Source organism: Nansenia antarctica, assembly GCF_963989245.1.
Source record: "Nansenia antarctica genome assembly, chromosome: 12".
Taxonomy (NCBI): Eukaryota; Metazoa; Chordata; class Actinopteri; order Argentiniformes; family Microstomatidae; genus Nansenia; species Nansenia antarctica.
The window spans coordinates 20,512,050-20,534,086 of NC_137682.1; the positions used below are offsets into that span (position 1 = coordinate 20,512,050).

The 22,037-nt window shown below is 45.8% G+C and overlaps 1 protein-coding gene across 1 annotated transcript in view; it reads left to right on the forward strand.

Annotated features, from left to right (window-relative positions):
• Positions 1–22,037, forward strand: part of LOC308168992 (uncharacterized protein) — a gene marked incomplete at its 3' end in the record, with an annotated part of 44,477 nt that overhangs the window by 3,372 nt on the left and 19,068 nt on the right. Inside the window, exon 2 of the mRNA XM_080543630.1 lies at positions 2,928–3,153. Coding sequence (XP_080399756.1) covers positions 2,955–3,153 — 199 coding nt within the window. The 5' untranslated portion in view covers positions 2,928–2,954. The remainder of the gene's footprint in view (positions 1–2,927; positions 3,154–22,037) is intronic.

Below are 22,037 nucleotides of genomic sequence, written 5' to 3' on the forward strand. Positions count from 1 at the left end.
AATTATGTTTATTCCTGAATAAAATCTTCCAATCTCCAAAAAGTGAGAAAGCAGTAATGAAGGGCTTTAGTTTCATGGACATTATGGTTTACAATGTGTTTTTTTGTTCCCCAAAATACCCTCATCTATTGCACTATTTTCGTTTGAGTTTTGCACATTTTTATTTTGTATATAACATATATTAGGGCTGGGTATCGCCACTAATTTCCCAAAACGATTCGATTCCGATTCACAGCTTTCGATTCGATTCGATTCCGATTCGATTTAGTTACAATATCAATTGTCCTTGAATATGAAGAGATTTTCAGAACTAATGCTATAAATGGTTCAAGGAACCCTATAACATGTAGCATTGTTAAACATATCAATGTTTACATTAAGAATTGACTCCAGAGCAGTTACATGAATGTACTTCTTATTGGAACATAAATTAACATCATTGACCAACATTTTGCTAAATCAGACACTACAAAAAGTGCTTGTTAACGTGCTTTACTGCAGCCAATGTAAATAAAGGGGCTACAAACATAGCCTATCGGTAAACAAGACATCACATATCCCTCAGGACTGTCTCAAATAGCTTATTTGCATAATATATAATATAACAACTACTTCTCTGGTCATGTGCAGTCTGTGAGAGCTGAAGGCCTGCTGTCTGACCCAATGTCCCTGTCCATGGGTGTCCCCCAGGGCTCCATTCTGGGTCCAACACTATTTAATATTTTTATAAATAACATTGCTCACGCGGCTGGAAACTCTAACATCCATCTGTACGCTGACGACACCATTCTTTACACGTCTGGCCCCTCTCTGAACACCGCCCTGACCGATCTCCAACACAGCTTTAATAGCATCCAATATGCCTTCTCCAACCTCCATCTTCTCCTAAACACAGATAAAACTAAATGCATGATCTTCAATCGGACCCTACCCCAAGCCTCCTGTCCCCCAAAAATCACCTCACTGGATGGGTCAGTACTAGAATTTGTCAACACATACAAAAATATCTAGGTATCTGGCTTGATAGTTCACTCTCCTTCCAAACCCACATCAATAACCTACTCACTAAAGTCAGAACAAGAATTGGTTTCCTGTACCGCAACAAAGCCTCCTTCACCCACTCTGCAAAACACACTCAATTCTGGACTATGGAGATATCATTTACAGGATTGCCCCCAAAAACCTTCTCAATAAACTGGACGTCATCCATCACACTGCCATCCGCTTTGTCACCGGTGCCCCTTTCAATACACATCACTGCGACCTGTACTCCCAAGTCAACTGGCCATCACTCCACACCAGGCGACTGACCCACTGGTATCAGTTCATCTATAAATCCATCATCGGCAAATCCCCCCCCTACCTCTGCTTACTACTGAACTTCTCATCCAGCACACGCAATCTCCGCTCCAACAAATATATCACTCTGGTCCCCCCCAAAGTCCGCACCTCCTTTGGCCGTCATTCTTTTCAGTTTGCTGCCCCCACTGACTGGAATGCGTTGCAGTTGTCATTAAAACTCACAATTTTTATAGCATTACCCACTTTTAAACACTCACTTTCAGATGTTGTCTCGGATCACTGCACTTGCTTTTAAGATAACTTCCCCCTGCTGTAATGTATAGATATTTTTGATACTTGTGTATTGCACTCATGTTTTATATTGTATATATCGTGTTTTGTATCGTATATACTGTGTTGTGTTCTGTGTACTGACTTGCCTCTGTACTGACTTGCCTCTCTCCAATTGGCCAGATCGTCATTGCAAATGAGAATTGGTTCTCAACCGACCGATCTGGTTAAATAAAAATAAAATAAAAAAGAACATAATGGAATGTAAAAACGTTGACGCTCAATATCTCTGAACTACCCTAAACGGAGATAGAACCTTATCATTCTAAACGGAGATAGAACCTTATCATTCTAAACGGAGATGGAACCTTATCATTCTAAACGGAGATAGAACCTTATGATTCTAAACGGAGATAGAACCTTATGATTCTAAACGGAGATAGAACCTTATCATTCTAAACGGAGTTAGAACCTTATCATTCTAAACGGAGATAGAACCTTATAATTCTAAACGGAGATAGAACCTTATGATTCTAAACGGAGATAGAACCTTATCATTCTAAACGGAGATAGAACCTTATCATTCTAAACTCACAAATAGTTGTATTTTATTTCGTGCTTCGCTTCCTCTTTTCTCTGGTCTGTCGCCCTGCTCAATACAAGGGGTTTTTGGTATTGAACTGTTCAGTCATTTCTACATTGTAGACCAACATATATAGATATCTATACTGTACAGTTAAATTAAGAGACTTCAGATATCGCTGCCCAGATCATGTTGGATATCTTCAGTTGAGGTTCATGTTGAACACCGCTAACCTGCCCAGCGTCGCAGGAGTCACTGCAGAGTAGCAGACAACTATCTACTTATTACTATCTATAATAATATTAATAATATTAATAATATATAATAATACTATCTAGTTATTACTATCTATAATAATATTAATAATATATAATAATATTATCTACTTATTACTATCTATAATAATATTAATAATATATAATAATATTATCTAGTTATTGTCATTAGTTACATTTAGATTGACATTGTTGGCATTTTGCAGATGCCTTTATCCAAAGCGACAACAAACTACGTAATTCCATATGTGTTCTTTCATAGTGTTGATGTCTTCAGTATTAATAACTTTTATTTGTATAGCACTTTTCCTGCAAACGTTGCAGCTTGATCTACAATGTAGAAAATGATCAAATAAAAAATTGAGTTAAGTGTCTGATTAGGTTTTTAGTGTTTTTTTATATATATAATATTTTATTATATTAGTATTGTGTTGTATTTGGAGTATTTGTGAAATATGCTCTTCATTGTTTATGCTTCCTTTGTTTCCACTGCACAGATCGATCCACCTCACGGCCCAGCTACCATGTCTGACCCCAGGTCCACACGGGCCCCTGGTTCTGGTTCTGGTTCTGGTTCTGGCTGGGATTCTCCAGCCCAGGAAAGCCCACACGGCCACTGGATGGTGAAATATGGTGAAGATGGGGAGGATGAAGATGATGGTGAGGTTGATGAAGATGGTGAGGATGATGAAGATGATGAGGAAGATGAGGATGATGATGATGGTGAGTTCATGTTATGTATTTGGCGAAGGCCAGACCAGATTAATGAGTAGATCAAAGGGGCTGGCAGATATTCAGGGTGTAGGGTTAGGGGTCGGATATTCAGGGTGTAGGGTTAGGGGTCAGATATTCAGGGTGTAGGGTTAGGGGTCAGATATTCAGGGTGTAGGGTCAAAGCATCAAACATGTATTTACATGTATATTATATGGAGAGTATATATGGCTGTTACAGCCCCATATAGAGTCTAGGGTAGTGGTCACCAACCCGTCGATCGAGATCGACTGGTAGATCTTTGAGACTTTCCCTGTAGATCAGGGGTGGCCAACCCGCGGCGGCTCTTTGGCTGTCTGTGTGCGGCTCTTCAATCCATTCATTAAAAGTGTTGGTGTAGCGCTCTGACAGGCCGCGTTCGTAAATTCGCCGGAGCGCACACTGGGTTTAACGTCATAATGGAACCAAGTAATTTGATTGGACAAGAGACGTGGAGGCACCAACGTTCTCAGAGCGAATTTACGAACGCGGCCTCTGTCTTGCTGCACGCTGCTGTAACCCGATACTTTTTTTTCAAGGATCATCTCGAGTCACTAACAGTGTTGCCAGATTGGATTGATTTTTCAGCCCAACCAGAGTGATCATAAGTAACTCGATTGGGCTGGAATCGGCCAAATCAGGCAACACTGTTCCCTAATTGTCCGTTCTGAGGAGAAGCTGTCACGTAACACGGCTTTTTGACAGTTCATTTATTGACAAATTACGGATAACAACAACAAAATAAAAATGTCTGGGAAGAAATGTACATCTAAACGCAAGTATGGAGATGAGCACAGGAAGTTTTTAGCCGAGTGGGAGAGTGAATATTTCTTTGTGGAGCGCAATGGAAAGCCATTCTGCCTGATATGCCAAACATCGTTGGCACATTACAAAGCTTCCAATCTCCAGCGCCATTTCAGCACAACGCATGCTAACATTGACCAGGAGTTTCCAAAAGACACCGAACTTCGCAATGGTAAATTAAACAGCTTGAAAAGCCAGACACAAACACAGACCAAGTTGTTCCAAAGATTGGTTAAGCAATCAGAGACAGTGACACTTGCGTCCTATCAAGTGGCCTGGAACATTGCACGTGCTAAAAAGCCATACAATGAAGGAGAGTTTATTAAGAAATGCATCACTGATGTGATGGAAATATTTTTTCCAAATGAAACACTGAAAAAGATGGCCTCAGACATCCAACTGTCACGCCACACCATTGAACACAGAATATCGGACATAAACAGTGCCATTGAAACAGAATTACATTCTGATCTTCAGAATTGTGAATATTTCAGTGTTGCATTGGATGAGTCTTGTGACATACAAGACATACCACAGTTGGCAATATTTGCACGGTCAGTTTCAAAAGACTGTGATCAAAGAAGAGCTCCTTGATATTCAACCTCTGAAGGACAGGCCCCGTGGCATAGATGTGAAAAAAACATGACTGACGTGTTTGCAAAAGCAAATCTGCCAATCCAGAAACTGACAGCAATAGCCACGGATGGAGCACCCTCAATGGTTGGATCTGCAAACGGGCTAGTGGGGCTCTGTAAAGCTGACAACACTTTTCCAGAGTTTTGGAATTTCCACTGCATCATTCATCGGGAGCAGCTTGTGTCTAAAACCCTGAATTTAGACCACGTCATGAAGCCTGTGATGGAAATCGTCAATTATATCCGCACACATGCTCTTAACCACAGGCAATTCAAAAATCTGATTGCTGAACTTGACCAAGACCTTCCCAGAGACCTGCCACTTCACTGCACTGTGAGGTGGCTTTCTAAAGGCAAAGTGCTGTCTTGCTTCCTTGAGCTGTTGGATGCTGTGAGGCTGTTCATGGAGGATAAGAACAAGGACTATCCGCAGCTGTCAGACCCCCAGTGGATTTTGGATTTGTCTTTTTTGGTGGATTAGGTTCTACTTTATAAAATGATATAATTGTAAATATGTTTGTCAATGTTAATAATATGAGAAAGTACACATTAGTTTTACTTTTGTTTTGATGTGAAAAGTGATGCTGCATAAGATGACTGCACTTAGCACTGACTGAGAAAGTACACATTACAGTTCTACTTTATAAAATGCTAATTGTAAATATGTTTGTCAATGTTAATAAGTAAGAATAATAATTAAGTCAGTCAAGTGTCAAAATGTCAAGAATGTCAATTTGTTAACGTTGGCTAATGTTACTATGAACAAAATGATTTTATCATACATTCCTCCATTCCATGCCTTTATTTTTTTGTGTTGTAATGAAATGACATAATCAAACTTTGAATTGAATTTCAGTTATGTACAATTCTTAAAGCAAGACAGCTGCCTGATATGCTTGATACAGTCTTTTTTTGTTGTTGCTGCATCAATTTTAATGTTGGACCAATGCATTGCATCTAATTAAAATACAGGCAAATAAACGTCATTAAGTTGAAAGTACTATCTTGGCTGTCTTTTTCTCTCAACGCTTCAATAGGTAGATCTTGCCTTCACCAAGGCCGAGGTCAGGGATCTTGGGCTTAAAAAGGTTGGTGACCACTGGTCTAGGGGATATGGGGAGTATATATGGCTGTTACAGCCCCATATAGAGTCTAGGGGATATGGGGAGTATATATGGCTGTTACAGCCCCATATAGAGTCTAGGGGATATGGGGAGTATATATGGCTGTTACAGCCCCATATAGAGTCTAGGGGATATGGGGGGTATATATGGCTGTTACAGCCCCATATAGAGTCTAGGGGATATGGGGAGTATATATGGCTGTTACAGCCCCACATAGAGTCTAGGGGATATGGGGAGTATATATGGCTGTTACAGCCCCATATGTTGTGCCTCCTAATCCGACACGCCCCCGTGAGCCTCGTTCTGGCGCCCCCTCCCGGCCGGATTGAGTGGGCTGGATCTCTGGCTCTGTTTGCAGCAGGTGTGGGCTATTACGTTTCAGCCCAGCTGTCCCAATCACCACCTGGACAGCCGCCTACTTAACCCTGCTACAGACGGAGATCCAACGCTTGGACATAACTTTCTGTTTGGACCCCCTCTGACTACTCTCATCTGGATTTCCCTCCCTGGCTCGACCCCTGGACTCCCCTCTGGACTACTCTCTCATGGATCACTCTCCCTGGCCCGAAAAGGATCTCGGACTTTGCTCACTAGGGTAGTATCGCAGCACATAATACAACACCCTTGACCTCATACACGCACACACACATAGTATAATTACACACCCCATAACTATCGCCTGCATCACACATTATGTTTATTTTTCCACTAGTTAGTGTAGGGCCTATTTCTTTGTTTATATAATCCATAATAAATCATTATATATTCTCCTGGCCTCTGTCTCTGTTTCTCTGGGGTTCCACCACATTTGGCTTTTTCCAGTTTCAAGGTGTGCATAACAGTATGTCCAAGCCATTATGAGCCAAGGTGGAACTCCAGAGAACAAGGGTGGTTCCCCGGGTATTGGGGTTCTCCCATTAGTCGTAGATTTACGCAGAGAGGTAAATAGCCATGCTACGCAACTTACCAGTCTGCAGGCCGAGCTCCAGAAGGCCTTCCCCACGGTCCAAGGCCAGATAGCCGTACTGGAGAATACCACCCGTGCCACCGTCGGGGCTGTAAATAGTCTCGAGACGAAGATGGACGCCCTGTCCGGGTCTCTCGCCTCCATCCAGCGTTCTCTGGACCTTATCGCCGCTGGCAGCAGACCACCCCCTGACACGAGTTCCATATCTGGGCAGATGACTAATCCCCCGGTCGATCCTGTGAACCCCGTTTCGCTCTATCCTCCTGTCGCTCACTGGGAACCCAGGTTAGTCAGCCCCGCTCCATTCCATGGTGACTTTGATTGTTGTCGGGGTTTTCTGACCCAGTGCGAATTAGTATTTACGCACCAGCCTTCCAAGTACTCCTCCGACGGGGCCAAGGTAGCGTTTATCATGTCTCTACTCGCTGACAAAGCGCTCAAATGGGCCATAGCCGCTGTCGGGAGCAGTTCAAGATACTCCACGGATTACCCCCTGTTTAAAGCGGAGTTCCGGTTCGTGTTCGACCACCCCCAGGACGGGCAGGATGTAACCGGCCGCTTGTTAGCCATCTCCCAGGGTTCCCGCTCTGTAGCCGAGTACATGGTCGAGTTCCGTACTCTAGCCACGGAGACAGGCTGGAATGACGGAGCCCTCCTCAGCCTTTTCCACAAGGGGTTACATGATTCCATCAAGGACCTGTTGGTGCGCGACGATCCCGGCACCCTTAATGAGCTGATTACCCTGGCCCTTAGGATGGATGCACGCCTCCAGGTACGACGCACCGACCGCGTCCAGCGAGCTGTCACGCGCCCCACTACCGATCGCGCCGGAACGACCCCGCCCCCTTCTCTGCCCATGCTGCCTCCTCTCGTGGCTACTTCCGGGGCTGGGGAGCCCATGGAGATCGGCCGCTCTCGGCTCTCGCGAGAGGAGCGAGAACGGAGGCTTCTCAACAAGCAGTGCCTGTACTGCGGCAAGGAGGGGCACATCATCCGGGCGTGTCCTGTCCGGCCAAAAGACCCAGCTCACCAGTAGGGGGCATACTGGTGAGCAACACCTCTCTCTCTCAGCCCCAGGTCACCCCCAGTCGCCTATTCCCTGCCACTCTCACCTGGGGGAAGGACACCCTGTCTGTCAGCGCCCTCATCGACTCCGGGGCTGATGGTTGTCTAATCGATGAAAACTTAGTCCACCAGGCGGGCATCCCCCTAGTCCTTCTAGACCGCCCCATCATGCCTAGGGCCATTGATGGCCGTTCCCTAGGAACTATCACCCACACCACTGGGCTTATATCTCTTACGATCTCCGGGAATCATACCGAGGAGATCCGGTTCTTTGTCCTTCAGATCCCCACGTCTCCCCTGGTGCTGGGTAGACCCTGGCTCGAGAGACATGAACCTCACATCTCCTGGGCTTCGGGCCAGATCCTAGGCTGGAGAGGTACGTGTTACGCCTCCTGCCTTCGCTCCGCCCTGTCTCCCTCTAGCGACCCCAAGTCTAAGATCACTCCGCCTGACCTCACCGGGGTTCCTCACATCTACCACGACCTAGCCCAGGTGTTCAGCAAGGACGAGGCACTCTCCCTTCCACCCCATCGCCCGTATGACTGTCCTATAGACCTCCTGCCTGGTGCCACCCTTCCTAAAGGTAGACTTTACAGCCTCTCACTCCCTGAAAAGGAGGCGATGCGTAACTACATTACGGAGTCCATCAACTCTGGTATCATCCAGCCCTCCTCCTCTCCCCTCGCGGCTGGATTCTTCTTCGTATCCAAGAAGGACGGTGGGCTCAGACCTTGCATTGATTTTCGGGCTCTGAATGACATTTCTGTAAAGAACCGTTATCCCCTTCCCCTCATTAGCTCCACCTTCGAACCCCTCACCCATGCCAAGGTATTCACCAAGCTGGACCTACGTAACGCCTACCATCTAGTCCGCATCAGGGAGGGGGACGAGTGGAAGACCGGGTTTAACACCCACCTCGGCCATTTCGAATACCGTGTCATGCCTTTTGGTCTATCTAATGCCCCTGCTATTTTCCAGGCCCTGGTCAACGATGTCCTTCGGGACATGTTAAACATTTTTGTTGTTGTGTACCTTGACGACATTCTTATTTTTTCTCGGTCCGTGGAGGAGCACCACCAGCACGTCCGGCTAGTCCTGCAGAGGCTCCTGGAGAACCGCTTATTCGTGAAGGGGGAGAAGTGCGTTTTCCACACCAGCTCGGTCACCTACCTGGGTAATGTGGTGGAGGACGGACAGATGCGGGCGGACCCTGCCAAGGTCAAGGCCGTCGTGGAGTGGCCTCAGCCCACGGACCGGACCCAACTTAGACGCTTCCTGGGGTTCGCGGGATTTGTGAGGCGGTTCATTAAAGGGTTCAGCCAGGTCGCAGCGCCGCTCACTGCGCTTACCTCCACCTCACGGCCCTTCTGCTGGACCGCCGCTGCTGAGACCGCTTTCGGCACACTAAAACACCTGTTCTCCTCCGCGCCAGTCCTGATCCACCCCGACCCCGAGAGACAGTTCATCGTAGAGGTAGATGCTTCGGACACGGGGATCGGGGGGGTCCTCTCTCAACGGTCGGGGGAGGACCAGAAGATACACCCTTGCGCCTACTTCTCTCGGCGCTACGAACCCGCGGCCCAAAATTACGACGTGGGCAACAAGGAGCTGCTGGCGGTTCACGAGGCCCTGAGGGAGTGGAGACACTGGCTGGAGGGAGCCAAACTACCGTTCCTGGTGTGGTCTGACCATAGGAACCTCACTTACCTTGGGTCCGCCAAGAGGCTCAACTCTCGACAAGCCCGCTGGGCTCTTTTTTTTAGTCGTTTCGACTTCACCCTTACCTACCGTCCCGGCTCCAAGAACGTCAAAGCTGATGCTCTCTCCCGCCAGTTCCCCAAGGCGGATTCGGGTGTCGCTGAGGGGGGAGATACCATCCTGTCCCCGTCCCGGGTGGTGGGGTTCGTAACCTGGCCCGTCGAGGCTTTGGTGAGACAGGCTCAGCGGGCCGAACCAGACCCTAGGACCGGACCCCCTAACCGTTTGTTTGTGCCTACAGCTGTCCGAGCCAGGGTGTTGGAGTGGGGCCACTCCAGCTGCTTCGCTTGCCACCCCGGCGAGCGGCGGACGGCGGCATTCATCGGGAGGAGGTTCTGGTGGCCCAATCTCAGGGGGGACACCAGGGAGTTTGTGGCCGCCTGTACGGTGTGCGCCCGTAGTAAGGCCTCCCATCGGCCTCCTGCGGGTCTCCTGCAGCCTCTCCCGGTGCCCAGCCGACCGTGGTCGCACATCGCCGTGGACTTTGTTACTGGGCTCCCTGTCTCCCAGGGGTGCGACACCATTCTCACCATCGTGGACCGGTTCTCCAAGGCGGTCCACTTCGTTCCCCTCCCGAAACTGCCCACAGCGGCCGAGACGGCGGACCTCCTAACTCTCCACGTCGTACGCCTCCACGGGATCCCCTCGGATGTGGTTTCTGACCGGGGCCCCCAGTTCGTCTCCAAGGTCTGGCGGGCCTTCTGCAGAGGCATTGGGGCCACCACCAGTCTCACCTCCGGGTACCACCCTCAGTCCAATGGGCAGGCCGAGCGGGCCAACCAGGCTCTGGAAGCCGCTCTCCGATGTGTCTCCGCCCACAATCCCTCCTCCTGGGCGAAATACCTGCCGTGGGTGGAGTACTCCCTCAACACTATGGAGAGCGCCGCCACTGGTATGTCCCCATTCGAATGTTCCCTGGGTTACCAACCCCCTCTGTTTCCCCAACAGGAGCTGGAGGTGGCGGTCCCAACCACCAGGGCCCATCTCCGCCGGTGTCGCAACGTGTGGAGGACCGCCAGGGCGGCGTTGCTCCGCGCCACCGAGCGCGCCCGGCGGAGCGCGAACCGGCGGAGGGTGCCGGCCCCTGACTACCAGCCAGGTCAGAGGGTTTGGCTGTTGGCCCGGGACCTGCCCCTCCAGACCTCCCAAACCTCCACCCGGAAACTCAACCCCCGGTACGTTGGTCCCTATCCCGTGGACCGTATCGTCAACCCCACGGCGGTACGTTTGACCCTTCCTCCCTCCCTCAAAATTCACCCGGTGTTCCATGTCTCCCAGCTTAAACCTGTGGCCGCCAGCCCTTTGTCTTCCCCCAGCCCGGCTCCGCCGCCGCCCCGTGTCCTGGATGATGGGGACCCGGTATGGACGGTAAACAAACTACTGGAGGTCCGCCGCCGGGGTCGCGGGTTTCAATACCTAGTGGACTGGGTTGGCTACGGGCCCGAGGACCGGACTTGGGTGCCTGCGTCCTATCTCGCCGACCCGTCCTTATTGGAGGATTTCTACCGAGCCAACCCCGGGGCCCTGGGTCCGTCGTCCGGTGCCTCCCCTGAGGAAGGGGGTACTGTTGTGCCTCCTAATCCGACACGCCCCCGTGAGCCTCGTTCTGGCGCCCCCTCCCGGCCGGATTGAGTGGGCTGGATCTCTGGCTCTGTTTGCAGCAGGTGTGGGCTATTACGTTTCAGCCCAGCTGTCCCAATCACCACCTGGACAGCCGCCTACTTAACCCTGCTACAGACGGAGATCCAACGCTTGGACATAACTTTCTGTTTGGACCCCCTCTGACTACTCTCATCTGGATTTCCCTCCCTGGCTCGACCCCTGGACTCCCCTCTGGACTACTCTCTCATGGATCACTCTCCCTGGCCCGAAAAGGATCTCGGACTTTGCTCACTAGGGTAGTATCGCAGCACATAATACAACACCCTTGACCTCATACACGCACACACACATAGTATAATTACACACCCCATAACTATCGCCTGCATCACACATTATGTTTATTTTTCCACTAGTTAGTGTAGGGCCTATTTCTTTGTTTATATAATCCATAATAAATCATTATATATTCTCCTGGCCTCTGTCTCTGTTTCTCTGGGGTTCCACCACATTTGGCTTTTTCCAGTTTCAAGGTGTGCATAACACCATATAGAGTCTAGGGGCAGTAGGTGAATCCCTAATGTGCAAGTTGGTCTCTGTCTTAAGCGTCTGGTGCGGGTGGGGGCGAGCGCACGCGCATGTGTCTCTAAGTGCGTATGAGGCCGGATGTGCGCCTGGCCTAAGACAATTGCTGGAAGCCACACCCAGGTCCCCAAGGACAGACGCACGGACAAACCAACTGCTGCTACTGCGCCTGTCTCCTCTGTCTCCTCTTTTCCACTGACTCTCTCTATGGTCCCGACTCACAGAACCACCTACAGTTCTCCTCTCTCCAATTCAACATAGACGTTCTCAATCACTTTACTCCTCACCCAACATTATCATCTTATCTCTTTCTTCCCAAAATGTACCAACACTAAAAACACCCTCTTGCCCTTAACATGCCCTGTCTTCCACCTCCAGGACATCTCCCTTCATAGACCAGTCAATATTACAGGTTTAAACACAGTTCTATTTTAAAAGATCCACTAAGTCAGCCACAACTTCACTCTCCTGCTGTCTGAGATGAAGAAGGGGTTAACTGCAGAAGGTGAAACACACAGAGGAAACAAGATTCTTCTCCGAAATAACTTTTGTCTCACTTATCAACGTTTTTAAACGTTTTTGAATGAATGAATGAATGAATGGACTTTATTGTCATTGCTACAGTACAGGTACCAAACAACGAAATTTAGGAGGGGTGGCTCCCCTGGTGTTAGGAAAGGGAAAAAAAAAAACTTTAAAAAAACTTTAAAAAAAAATTCACAAGAAGGGAAGGAGCTGGTTTACATAAATAAAGGCTATGTACACAATCCACTGTACTATACTGTACAGATAGACGACTAGGGTTGTCATATTGCACAATAGTATTGTTTCACGTTATTTAAAGTGTCACAGTTTGCAGGCTTGAAATGTACATGTTTGTGCCTCAGCACTACACCTGATTTTTTCAGTCCAGCAGCTGCCATACAATCCGTCCAGACTGTCCAGGGCCCAGAACTTAGGTCTTTGCTGTAGAAGCTGTTCTTCAGTCTGTTTGTCTTAGCGCCACACCCCCCGCCGTTCCTCCATAAGTATATGTATTTATTTACATATTTTAACTATATCTATAAGACGGCATATAGTTGACTATTTGTCCTATGTGATTAAACTACATGCATACATGAGTCATTGACCCGTGACCTCACCCAATCAACCAACACAGTTCATAAATGCTTCATTCCATTTCAAAACTCCCACTTTGTTCCCATTCTTATGGTGAAAGAACCACTTATTTCCTAAACATCTAATACAGGGTATATACAGGAATCTTGAGGTTAATTTCAATACCTTTCTAAGACTTTTTAAAGACCTTGTCAATATTTTTCCAGACCTCACCGCCACTTCGAGCTGTAACCGTTTACATCAGTGACACCTTTAACTTGACAGTTTTAGTTTGCAATAGACTAGACCACTATCATACAACACAATTTCCTGTTCCTTTGTTTTTTAATAAAACTAATAAATTCACGAACTTTTACTAAAAGTTTTTAGGACTCAAACTCTTTGGACAGAGTCTAATTCAGAAAAATACCAACAAAATTCAAGACCTCATAAAATCGTGATAATACTTTTTAATACTTATTAAGGGTCTTGATTTTCCCAAAATTGATTCATCAACGTTTAATACTTTTCAAGACACCGCGGATACCCTGTGATAGACTGAACCCAGGATACCCTGTGATAGACTGAAGCCAGGATACCCTGTGATAGACTGAAGCCAGGATACCCTGTGATCGACTGAAGCCAGGATACCCTGTGATAGACTGAAGCCAGGATACCCTGTGATAGACTGAAGCCAGGATACCCTGTGATAGACTGAAGCCAGGATACCCTGTGATCGACTGAAGCCAGGATACCCTGTGATAGACTGAAGCCAGGATACCCTGTGATAGACTGAAGCCAGGATACCCTGTGATAGACTGAAGCCAGGATACCCTGTGATAGACTGAACCCACTTTTGTCCCTCTATTCCCAGTTGCTAAAAAGTTACGCAATCCTGTCCGTTTCTCCAGATTCAGCCACAGCCTTTATTATTATCTGCACTGCGTATGCCCGTCCCCTCATGTCCCCTTTTAGACTAAACTTGTCTTTTATTTATTTATTTATTGTTTTTGATCACTTCCTCACTTCACACACACTCTAAACGTTTTCATTTTTAGTCAAAACCCTCTAGTTTATTTGTATTCCTCACTTATTTACACTTTGTTCCTTCAGTCTGTCCATTTTCCACACTATAAACAACACAATGTTCACACTATAAATAGTGTTGTTCCGATACCATTTTTTGATCCCGATACCGATACCTGACCATGCAGTACTTGCCGATACCGAGTACCGATCCGATACCACGGCGTTTGAAAAAACAAAACAAAAAAACATGTTTTTTGAGCCGCATACTCACCTCGATGTAAAATTATTGCTAACACTTAGTCTGGCACTGCTCAAAACCTTTGTAAAACAGGAAAAAATACCAACAGAGAGTGAATACTAGTGATGGCGAGATGAAGCCGACGCTTCGGAGCGTGTATCGAGTAACAGAGGCAGATTTTTGTGAAGCGCGTACCGAGGCGTGTGTTGATGACGTACGATTCGGGAAGTGGCTCGGATTTGGCTCCTCCTCCTCCTCCTCGTCATCACAACCCCCCATATCAGAAGCTTCGCAGCCTGTGACTCAAGGTAATGTGTACTGGATACATTCTAATTGTCTTATTGTATATATTCACTGACACTGACAGCCTGTTTGTCTGTTTTAGGTAACAAACTGTGGCGTCGTTTAGACACCACAGTCCTGCAGGCGAGGACCCAAAATGTAACTGCAGATGCAACAGTGGAGGTCCATACCTACCTGGCTGAACCAAACATCGAAAGGATGCAGAACCCCCTACAGTATTGGGAAGAACACAAACATGTGTATCCTAATTTGTATAAACTTGCCGTTAATTATCTATGTACCCCAGCTTCATCTGTGCCCTGTGAAAGGATATTTTTAAAAGCAGGTGAAATCGTCTCAAAAAAAAGAAACCGCCTGAAGCCCAGCACTGTGGGGAAATTGTTATTTTTAAATAAAAATGAATAAAATGTTGTTGTTCCTAGTAACACAAGCACATTTATTCAATTCAAAGCTTCACACACCAAATCCACGGTGTCATTATCACTCTGCCTGCTATACATTTATTGTCCACTTGATGGCGCAGTAGAGCAAATGAAGCAACATGAAGCTTCGGTCCAAGTGTGACGCAATTTGATGGAAAGCTTCAACAGTTCAAGAAGCTTCATCTCGCCATCACTAGTGAATACTATAGAACTTTTTTTTATTGTCTACCTGGTATGGTGACAAGAAAATCAACCCCTTATAAAACCTGAAATGTGGCTCTCACAGATGCCAATCAGTGCAATATCCATTTAAGATATAAAACAGTCGTAGTAGTAGTGCAACAGCAAGTGAACATTTACAAACAAAATAACTTTAGTACTTAAAAAAAATAAAGAAAAAATAATAATAAAATTGTGTTAGTACTCGCCGATACCGATACCAGCATTTTTGTGCGTATCGGTGGCCATGCCGATACTAGTATCGGTATCGGAACAACACTAACTATAAACAACACAATGTATACAGAATTCTCCCCCTCTTACTCAGGGAGAGAGAGAGAGAGAGAGAGAGAGAGAGAGCGGGAGAGAGACAGAGAGAGAGAGACTGAGAGAGAGAGAGAGAACATTTGTACACTCCACTCAGAACCTAACCCCCACCTTTATAACAACACACTCAGAACCTAACCCCCACCTTTATAACAACACATTCAGAACCTAACCCCCACCTTTATAACAACACACTCAGAACCTAAACCCCACCTTTATAACAACACACTCAGAACCTAACCCCCACCTTTATAACAACACACTCAGAACCTAACCCCCACTTTTGCGCTTCCCACTTTGTTCCTGCACACACTCACCTGGCACTCAGCCAATAGCCCTCCCTGTACAGTGCACTTTTGCAGCTCCGGAAATATTTGCACAGTGACACAATTTCCATAATTTTGGCTCTGTACGCCACCACAATGGATTTGAAATGAAACAATCGAGATGTAATTGAAGTGCAGACTTTCAGCTTTAATTCAAGGGGTTGAACAAAAATATTGTATGAAACGTTTAGGAATTGCAACCATTTTTATACACAGTCCCCTATTTTCAGGAGCTCAAAAGTAATTGGACAAATTAACATAATCATAAATAAGATTTTAATTTGTAATACTTTGTCGAGAATCCTTTGCAGGCAATGACTGCCTGAAGTCTGGAACCCGGTCTTGTGGAGCTTCCAATACAAACTTGCTATGTTTTCCAATACAAACTGGCTGTGTTTGTCCCCAGACAGTTGTTATAACTTATATCATAGTATCCTTTGATTATGATGCAATCACTTTACCAGCATATTGGTTCTCCTTCCTTTTTGTGACAATGCTGTCAGTATTTTAGCCACTTTGTTAGTTCCACTATGTTAGTTAATTGGTTTGTGTAACACAACACCAATGTACTGTTTATGGTTTTCTCTATGCCCTATACAGTATGTATCTCAAATAGAGAAAGGGAATCTTTTGCAGGGGACGGAAGTAAGCAATAGCGGATGATCTGGGTGATCTCAAGAATGTGTGTGTGTGTGTGTGTGTGTGTGTGTGTGTGTGTGTGTGTGGTGTGTGTGTGTGTGTGTGTGTGTGTGAGGTGTGTGTGTGTGTGTGTGTATATGTGTGTGTGTGTGTGAGAGTGTGAGTGTGAGTGTGAGTGTGAGTGTGAGTGTGAGTGTGAGTGAGAGTGAGAGTGAGAGTGAGAGTGAGAGTGAGAGTGAGAGTGAGAGTGAGAGTGAGAGTGAGAGTGAGAGTGAGAGTGAGAGTGAGAGTGAGAGTGAGTGTGTGAGTGTGAGTGTGTGAGTGTGAGTGTGAGAGTGTGTGCGTCCTTTCCTCCAGACCTAACTGGTTGATTTACTTGTGTTTATGCTTAAACCAAGTCTGACATATGGTGCGTGTCTACTGGTAGGAGACTCCCTCTCTTTATGGTGTGTTTGGGTTAGACAAGGGAGGAATGAGGGAGGGAGGGGAGAACGAGAGGGAGGACAGAGAGCAGGGACGGGGTTAAATTCCTGAAGTGTAACCAGGCTGGCCATTCTGCTGTTTAATGTAAACACGGGGGAGAGAGCTGGAACGACAGACTGGCAGAATGATTCATGAGAGAGGGAGGGAGGGAGGGAGAGAGAGAGAGAGAGAGAAAGAGAGAGCTCAGTGGAGGGTTGTGTGGTTTGTCCCTACTGTGTGAGTTGGCTCTGGTCTGTGGGTCTGTGTAAACACTGAGGAGCGTCAGACAGAGGATCCGTACTGCACTCCTTTCTCAATTAGCACTGAAGCTCTAACTCTCCTCTCCTCTCCTCTCCCCTCCTCTCCTCTCCTCTGCTCTCCCCTCCCCTCCCCTCCCCTCCTCTCCCTCTCTCCCTCCCTCCCTCCTCTCCTCTCCCCTCCCCCTCTCCCTCCCTCCCTCCTCTCCTCTCCTCTCCCCTCCCCTCCCCTCCCCTCCCCTCCCCTCCTCTCTTACAGTCCAAACTAATGCAGACCTACAAGCAGGGTGATTGAATGACTGTTCAACAGCGACTGACAGAAAGAGAACTCTGTAGTATGAATGCAGTGCTTAAGAGCAACGGTTCACAGTTGCTTTGTGTGAGAGAGATCATTGTGTTCACATGGCGCCTGTTTTGAAATTGCCTGAGTGTTGAGTTTCATTGTTTTCTATGGGACTACATGCTTTGTAATGCTTTGTGTGCTCCTAGACTAGTGTGGCGTGCCTCAAGGGGCAATAATGTAGGATAGTTTAATATTTGAGTGTGGCCGGCTTGGTTTTCAGCCAGAAAAATGTCCAATGTAAAATGCCTGTCTACTTTTATGTTAGAGGGACATCTTCTGGTAATCTTTGGTACTGCAATCAGATCATGGGAGACAGTAGATGAGAATGAATGATCTGATGAATATGACTATACTATTTGCAGGGCCGTGGTCAGTATTTTGAAAGAAAAAAAACTATAATTGTAAGCTACTGTATTTGTAGTTTCTACCTTCATCCTTTGCCTATATTAATAAGTCTTGTGAAATCTATCATAATAAGCCTGGATTTACCTTGAGCGACATTGATGGAATACCCCCCCCCCCCTGAAATATGTTCACTAACCTGCGCAGGTGTGTCCGTCTCCTTGATGGGCTGTCCATCTAACATAAACCTAATCTCTCTGATTGATAAACCCTGTTGAAAGACAGAAAACGTTAACACGCATATAAAAACACACAAACAAAAGAATAAAAAAGAACCAGTTGTCAACCAACAAGTAAAACAAACCTTTACTGGTCTGAAAGACTTAATAGGTGCAAGCTAAACATGACAGAATTAGGCTGCACCCATCTATGATCAGGTGGGCAGCAAGCATCATCTGGCTTATGGGAGGTCCATAAGATCCTATCTGATCTACAAGGCACCTCGGGTTTAGCTTGCACCATGGACATCACCAAATGCTGGGTTTCCTCCTTTGTGATGCTTTGCCAGGCCTTTACTGCAGCTGTCTTCAGTTGTTGTTTGTTCGTGGGTTTTAGTTCGTGGCCTTTAGTTTTGTCTTCAGCGAATAATTAGCATATTATTGTTTAATATTTTCACTTTCTTTCAAAATGTATGTTATTAATGGCTTATTATCAGTGTTAACAGACTCCTGACACCTATACTGCAGCCAGCCACCAGGGGGTGATGAACATATTTTGGCTTCACTTTGTTATTACACATTGTAATAATTTTCAGTTATCAATCATGCAAAATATCACTCTCAAACAACCTGAAGCGTAAAATTCACGTGGAAAACCGCAACTTTAATGAGGAATGGACTGACAAGTACGCATTCATCTTGCCAATATTTAGCAAAGCAAAACCTGTATGCCTCATCTGCACTGAAACGGTAGCTGTTGAAAAACGATACAATCTTCGCCGTTAAAATTATACAAGGCATGCAGCTTTCAGAGAATCATACCCTGAGAAGTCATACCCTGAGACCCGTCACAGAAAAATGGCAAGCTTAAAAGCAACTTAAAAGCTGGATATGGATATGCCAGTGGAATTATTAGCAGAACGTTATCTGACCGAGAGGGCAACTAGTGCATCTCTCCGGGCTGTCTGGGTTCTACAAGCATAACAAGCCATTTACCTCATTACATTTTTGACTGAGAAGTTAGTTGTTATTTAAGTCACTATAATGTGTGCATGTGAAAAAATAGGCTATAACACGAAATGTTAAACAAGAGCATGTGGAGAAAAAAAAACACGAAATGTTAAATGAGATCTATGAGTGTCCCCTCATTCTTGCATGCGAATAGGCGCGACGTCTGCCGCATTCCATTTAAAAGATGGGAATTAGTTTCAGCTTTGCTACTATACTATACTATTATATACTAGTATACTATACTACTATACGGCTATTTAGATGCAAGGTTGCAGCTTTGTGAATGAGTTAGGTCTGAATCGTCCTGCATTGGAAGAACTATATATGCTATGGCCGCGTTCGTAAATTCGCTCTGAGAGAGTCAGAGCGTCCACGTGACTGCCTCTAGTCCATTCAAATCACTTGGTTCCATGACGACGTTGAATCCAGTGTGCGCATCGACGGATTTACGAACGCGCCCTATATGTTCTAAACGGTATTTCCGTCCTCATATTTTCTGAATTCATTCATATTTAAAAAACATTAATATTCCACGGGCCCGATGGGAAGCTTTGGTGGGCCGCATCCGACCCGCGGGCCGCCTGTTGGTGACCCATGCACTACATGAACACAATGTTTCATCAAAGAGCTATGTATGCAAAGCCATGTAGGCTAAATAAACAGGCCTACCAGTCAAAGTGATCCTGGCCCTGTTTCCCCTGCTCAGTTCCATTACCTGGGGGGACTTGGTCACGTTAAGTTGCACACAAGTTTGGGAGTGGTCAGCTGTCACACGGCTCAGCACGCTCTACATGTGTGAGAATATCTGCTCACACAGACAGGTTGATACGAAGACTGTCAGCAAAGCCAGTGCAATGTTTGTTTGTTTGTTTGTTTGTTTATTAGGATCCCCGTTAGCTAATGCCATGACATTAGCTAGTCTTCCTGGGGTCTGAACGTTTTACATATTCTGAAACTGCAGATTGTAAGCTTTCAAATGATGTCATACGTCGAAATCGCGTATTTCAATGTTGGTCCATCTCAAACACAGAATGGGAGAAAAGTGACGAATGAAAGAGCAAACAAACGCTGCTAACAGCTACCGGCTGTTGGGACATCGCTACGCACGACTAACTGCATTTCTATAACATCACAACATGCTGATAGAACATAGACATGCTAAAAACACATAACTACACATAATTATATGATCACACAGTCCTTGCTTTTGAACACGTCCCAAAACGAAAGTATATTTACTAGCAAAGTCTCCCTTAGCAGTAGCCTACAGCAAACGAGAACAGTGAATCCAATCCACAAATTAGTATTTAGTTATTGTTGTTTATTATATCGAGTGGGGATTTTAATTCTCTATTAATTATAATTAATTAATTCTTTTTTTTATTAATTAATTAATCTTCTCGAATAACTTGTACATTTTCGAGTCTGCGAGTGGTTTAGCCCTAGACTGGCTTGTGTCGCCCCTTTTAGGGGTACGCTTCTGCTACATCAGGATCAGACGCAGGTTGATACTTTCAAAATAAACCTTTTTAATGGTTTCTGTGTCGTTCTGTGTGCTTTAGACTTGCCTAGAATTTGATTCGATTTTATTTTGAAAGATTCGGACCAGAAAATGTATTATTGTCGCCAGAACCACTGCGTGGGAAAACGAGGCGTGCGGATGAGAGACAACATTAAAACATAAAAAAAATAAAACACTCTTGCACACGTATTGCTTGCGTGCCATTGGTTAAGCTGCCACGTGCCACTGCTGGCAGGCATGCCTTGGGTTGCCGCCCCCTAGAGGATATGGGGAGTAACAACATGGTAGAACCAGGGAACAAGAACAGTCAACAGCCTCTGACAACCTTGAGTTCCAACAGCGTGTGCAGACTCCAGAGAGGTTGTGTTACTTCTGCCAAGTCTGCCAAAATTAACAATAAATATATAGACACATAAATGAATGTATGAACAAATAAATCAATGAATACACACAGTATAACACAATACATTTCTATATGTATTTATTCTTTTCCACATTTATTCTTTCTTTTCCACATTCATTCTTTCTTTTCCACATTGTTTTCCACATTCATTCTTTCTTTTCCACATTGTTTTCCACATTCATTCTTTCTTTTCCACATTGTTTTCCACATTCATTCTTTCTTTTCCACATTGTTTTCCACATTCATTCTTTCTTTTCCACATTGTTTTCCACATTCATTCTTTCTTTTCCACATTCATGCTTTCATTCTTTCCCCGATTATCAGTAATGTATGCAAATATAGGGGCGTGTCTTGCATGTTGTCCTCGCCCCACGCATTTTCATTGGTTGATACCGCGCGTGACGTGGTAAAAGCGACAAAGTTGAAAAGTCCACCACAGAAGGGAAGAGCACTATGGCTGTCACCTTGCCTGAGAATCAGAATCAGAGAGCCTTGCTGGCCAGAGAATTGTTCGTCTTAGCTGACCTGTCCGACACTGCTCCTCTTGATTATGTACTTTTCCACATGGAGGCTGTTGTTGATCGTTTGGCGGAGTTTGCTGCATCGACCGATGAAGAAGTTAACACTGACATCTTCCTCATCTTGAATGAAGTCGTCCATGACCTGAATGTTGCTCAGCTGCATTCAGCTAACACCACGACAGTGGGTAGGCCCTCGTATGTACTGCCCGTGGAGACACTTGATGGTTATTTATCATCGGGGTTGTCTGTACGCGACATTGCCAGGCTTTTTGGAGTCAGTGACTGTACATATCACCGACGAATGGCAGACATTGGCCTATGGTAAGTCTTGTTTACCGGTATGATATTCCGATTTACGAGTAGCTCACGTTTAGCCCCGTAGTGACTTCAGATGAACCACTGTTGCTCCATCTAATCTCATCTGAAGGCGTACGGTGCTAGCTTATGCTATAAACTATCATACTATGGATAAATAGCCTACAGTTGGCCTTGCTATGTAAATCAATAACGTAGGCTACCTATTTACCTATCCCAAAAAGTCCTGAGTCTGACCATAAAAACTCTTCTTTAGGGTTTCTGGCATGTATGTCAACATGGGGGATGCCGAGTTGGATGAAGTAATCCAGGAAATCCTCGAGT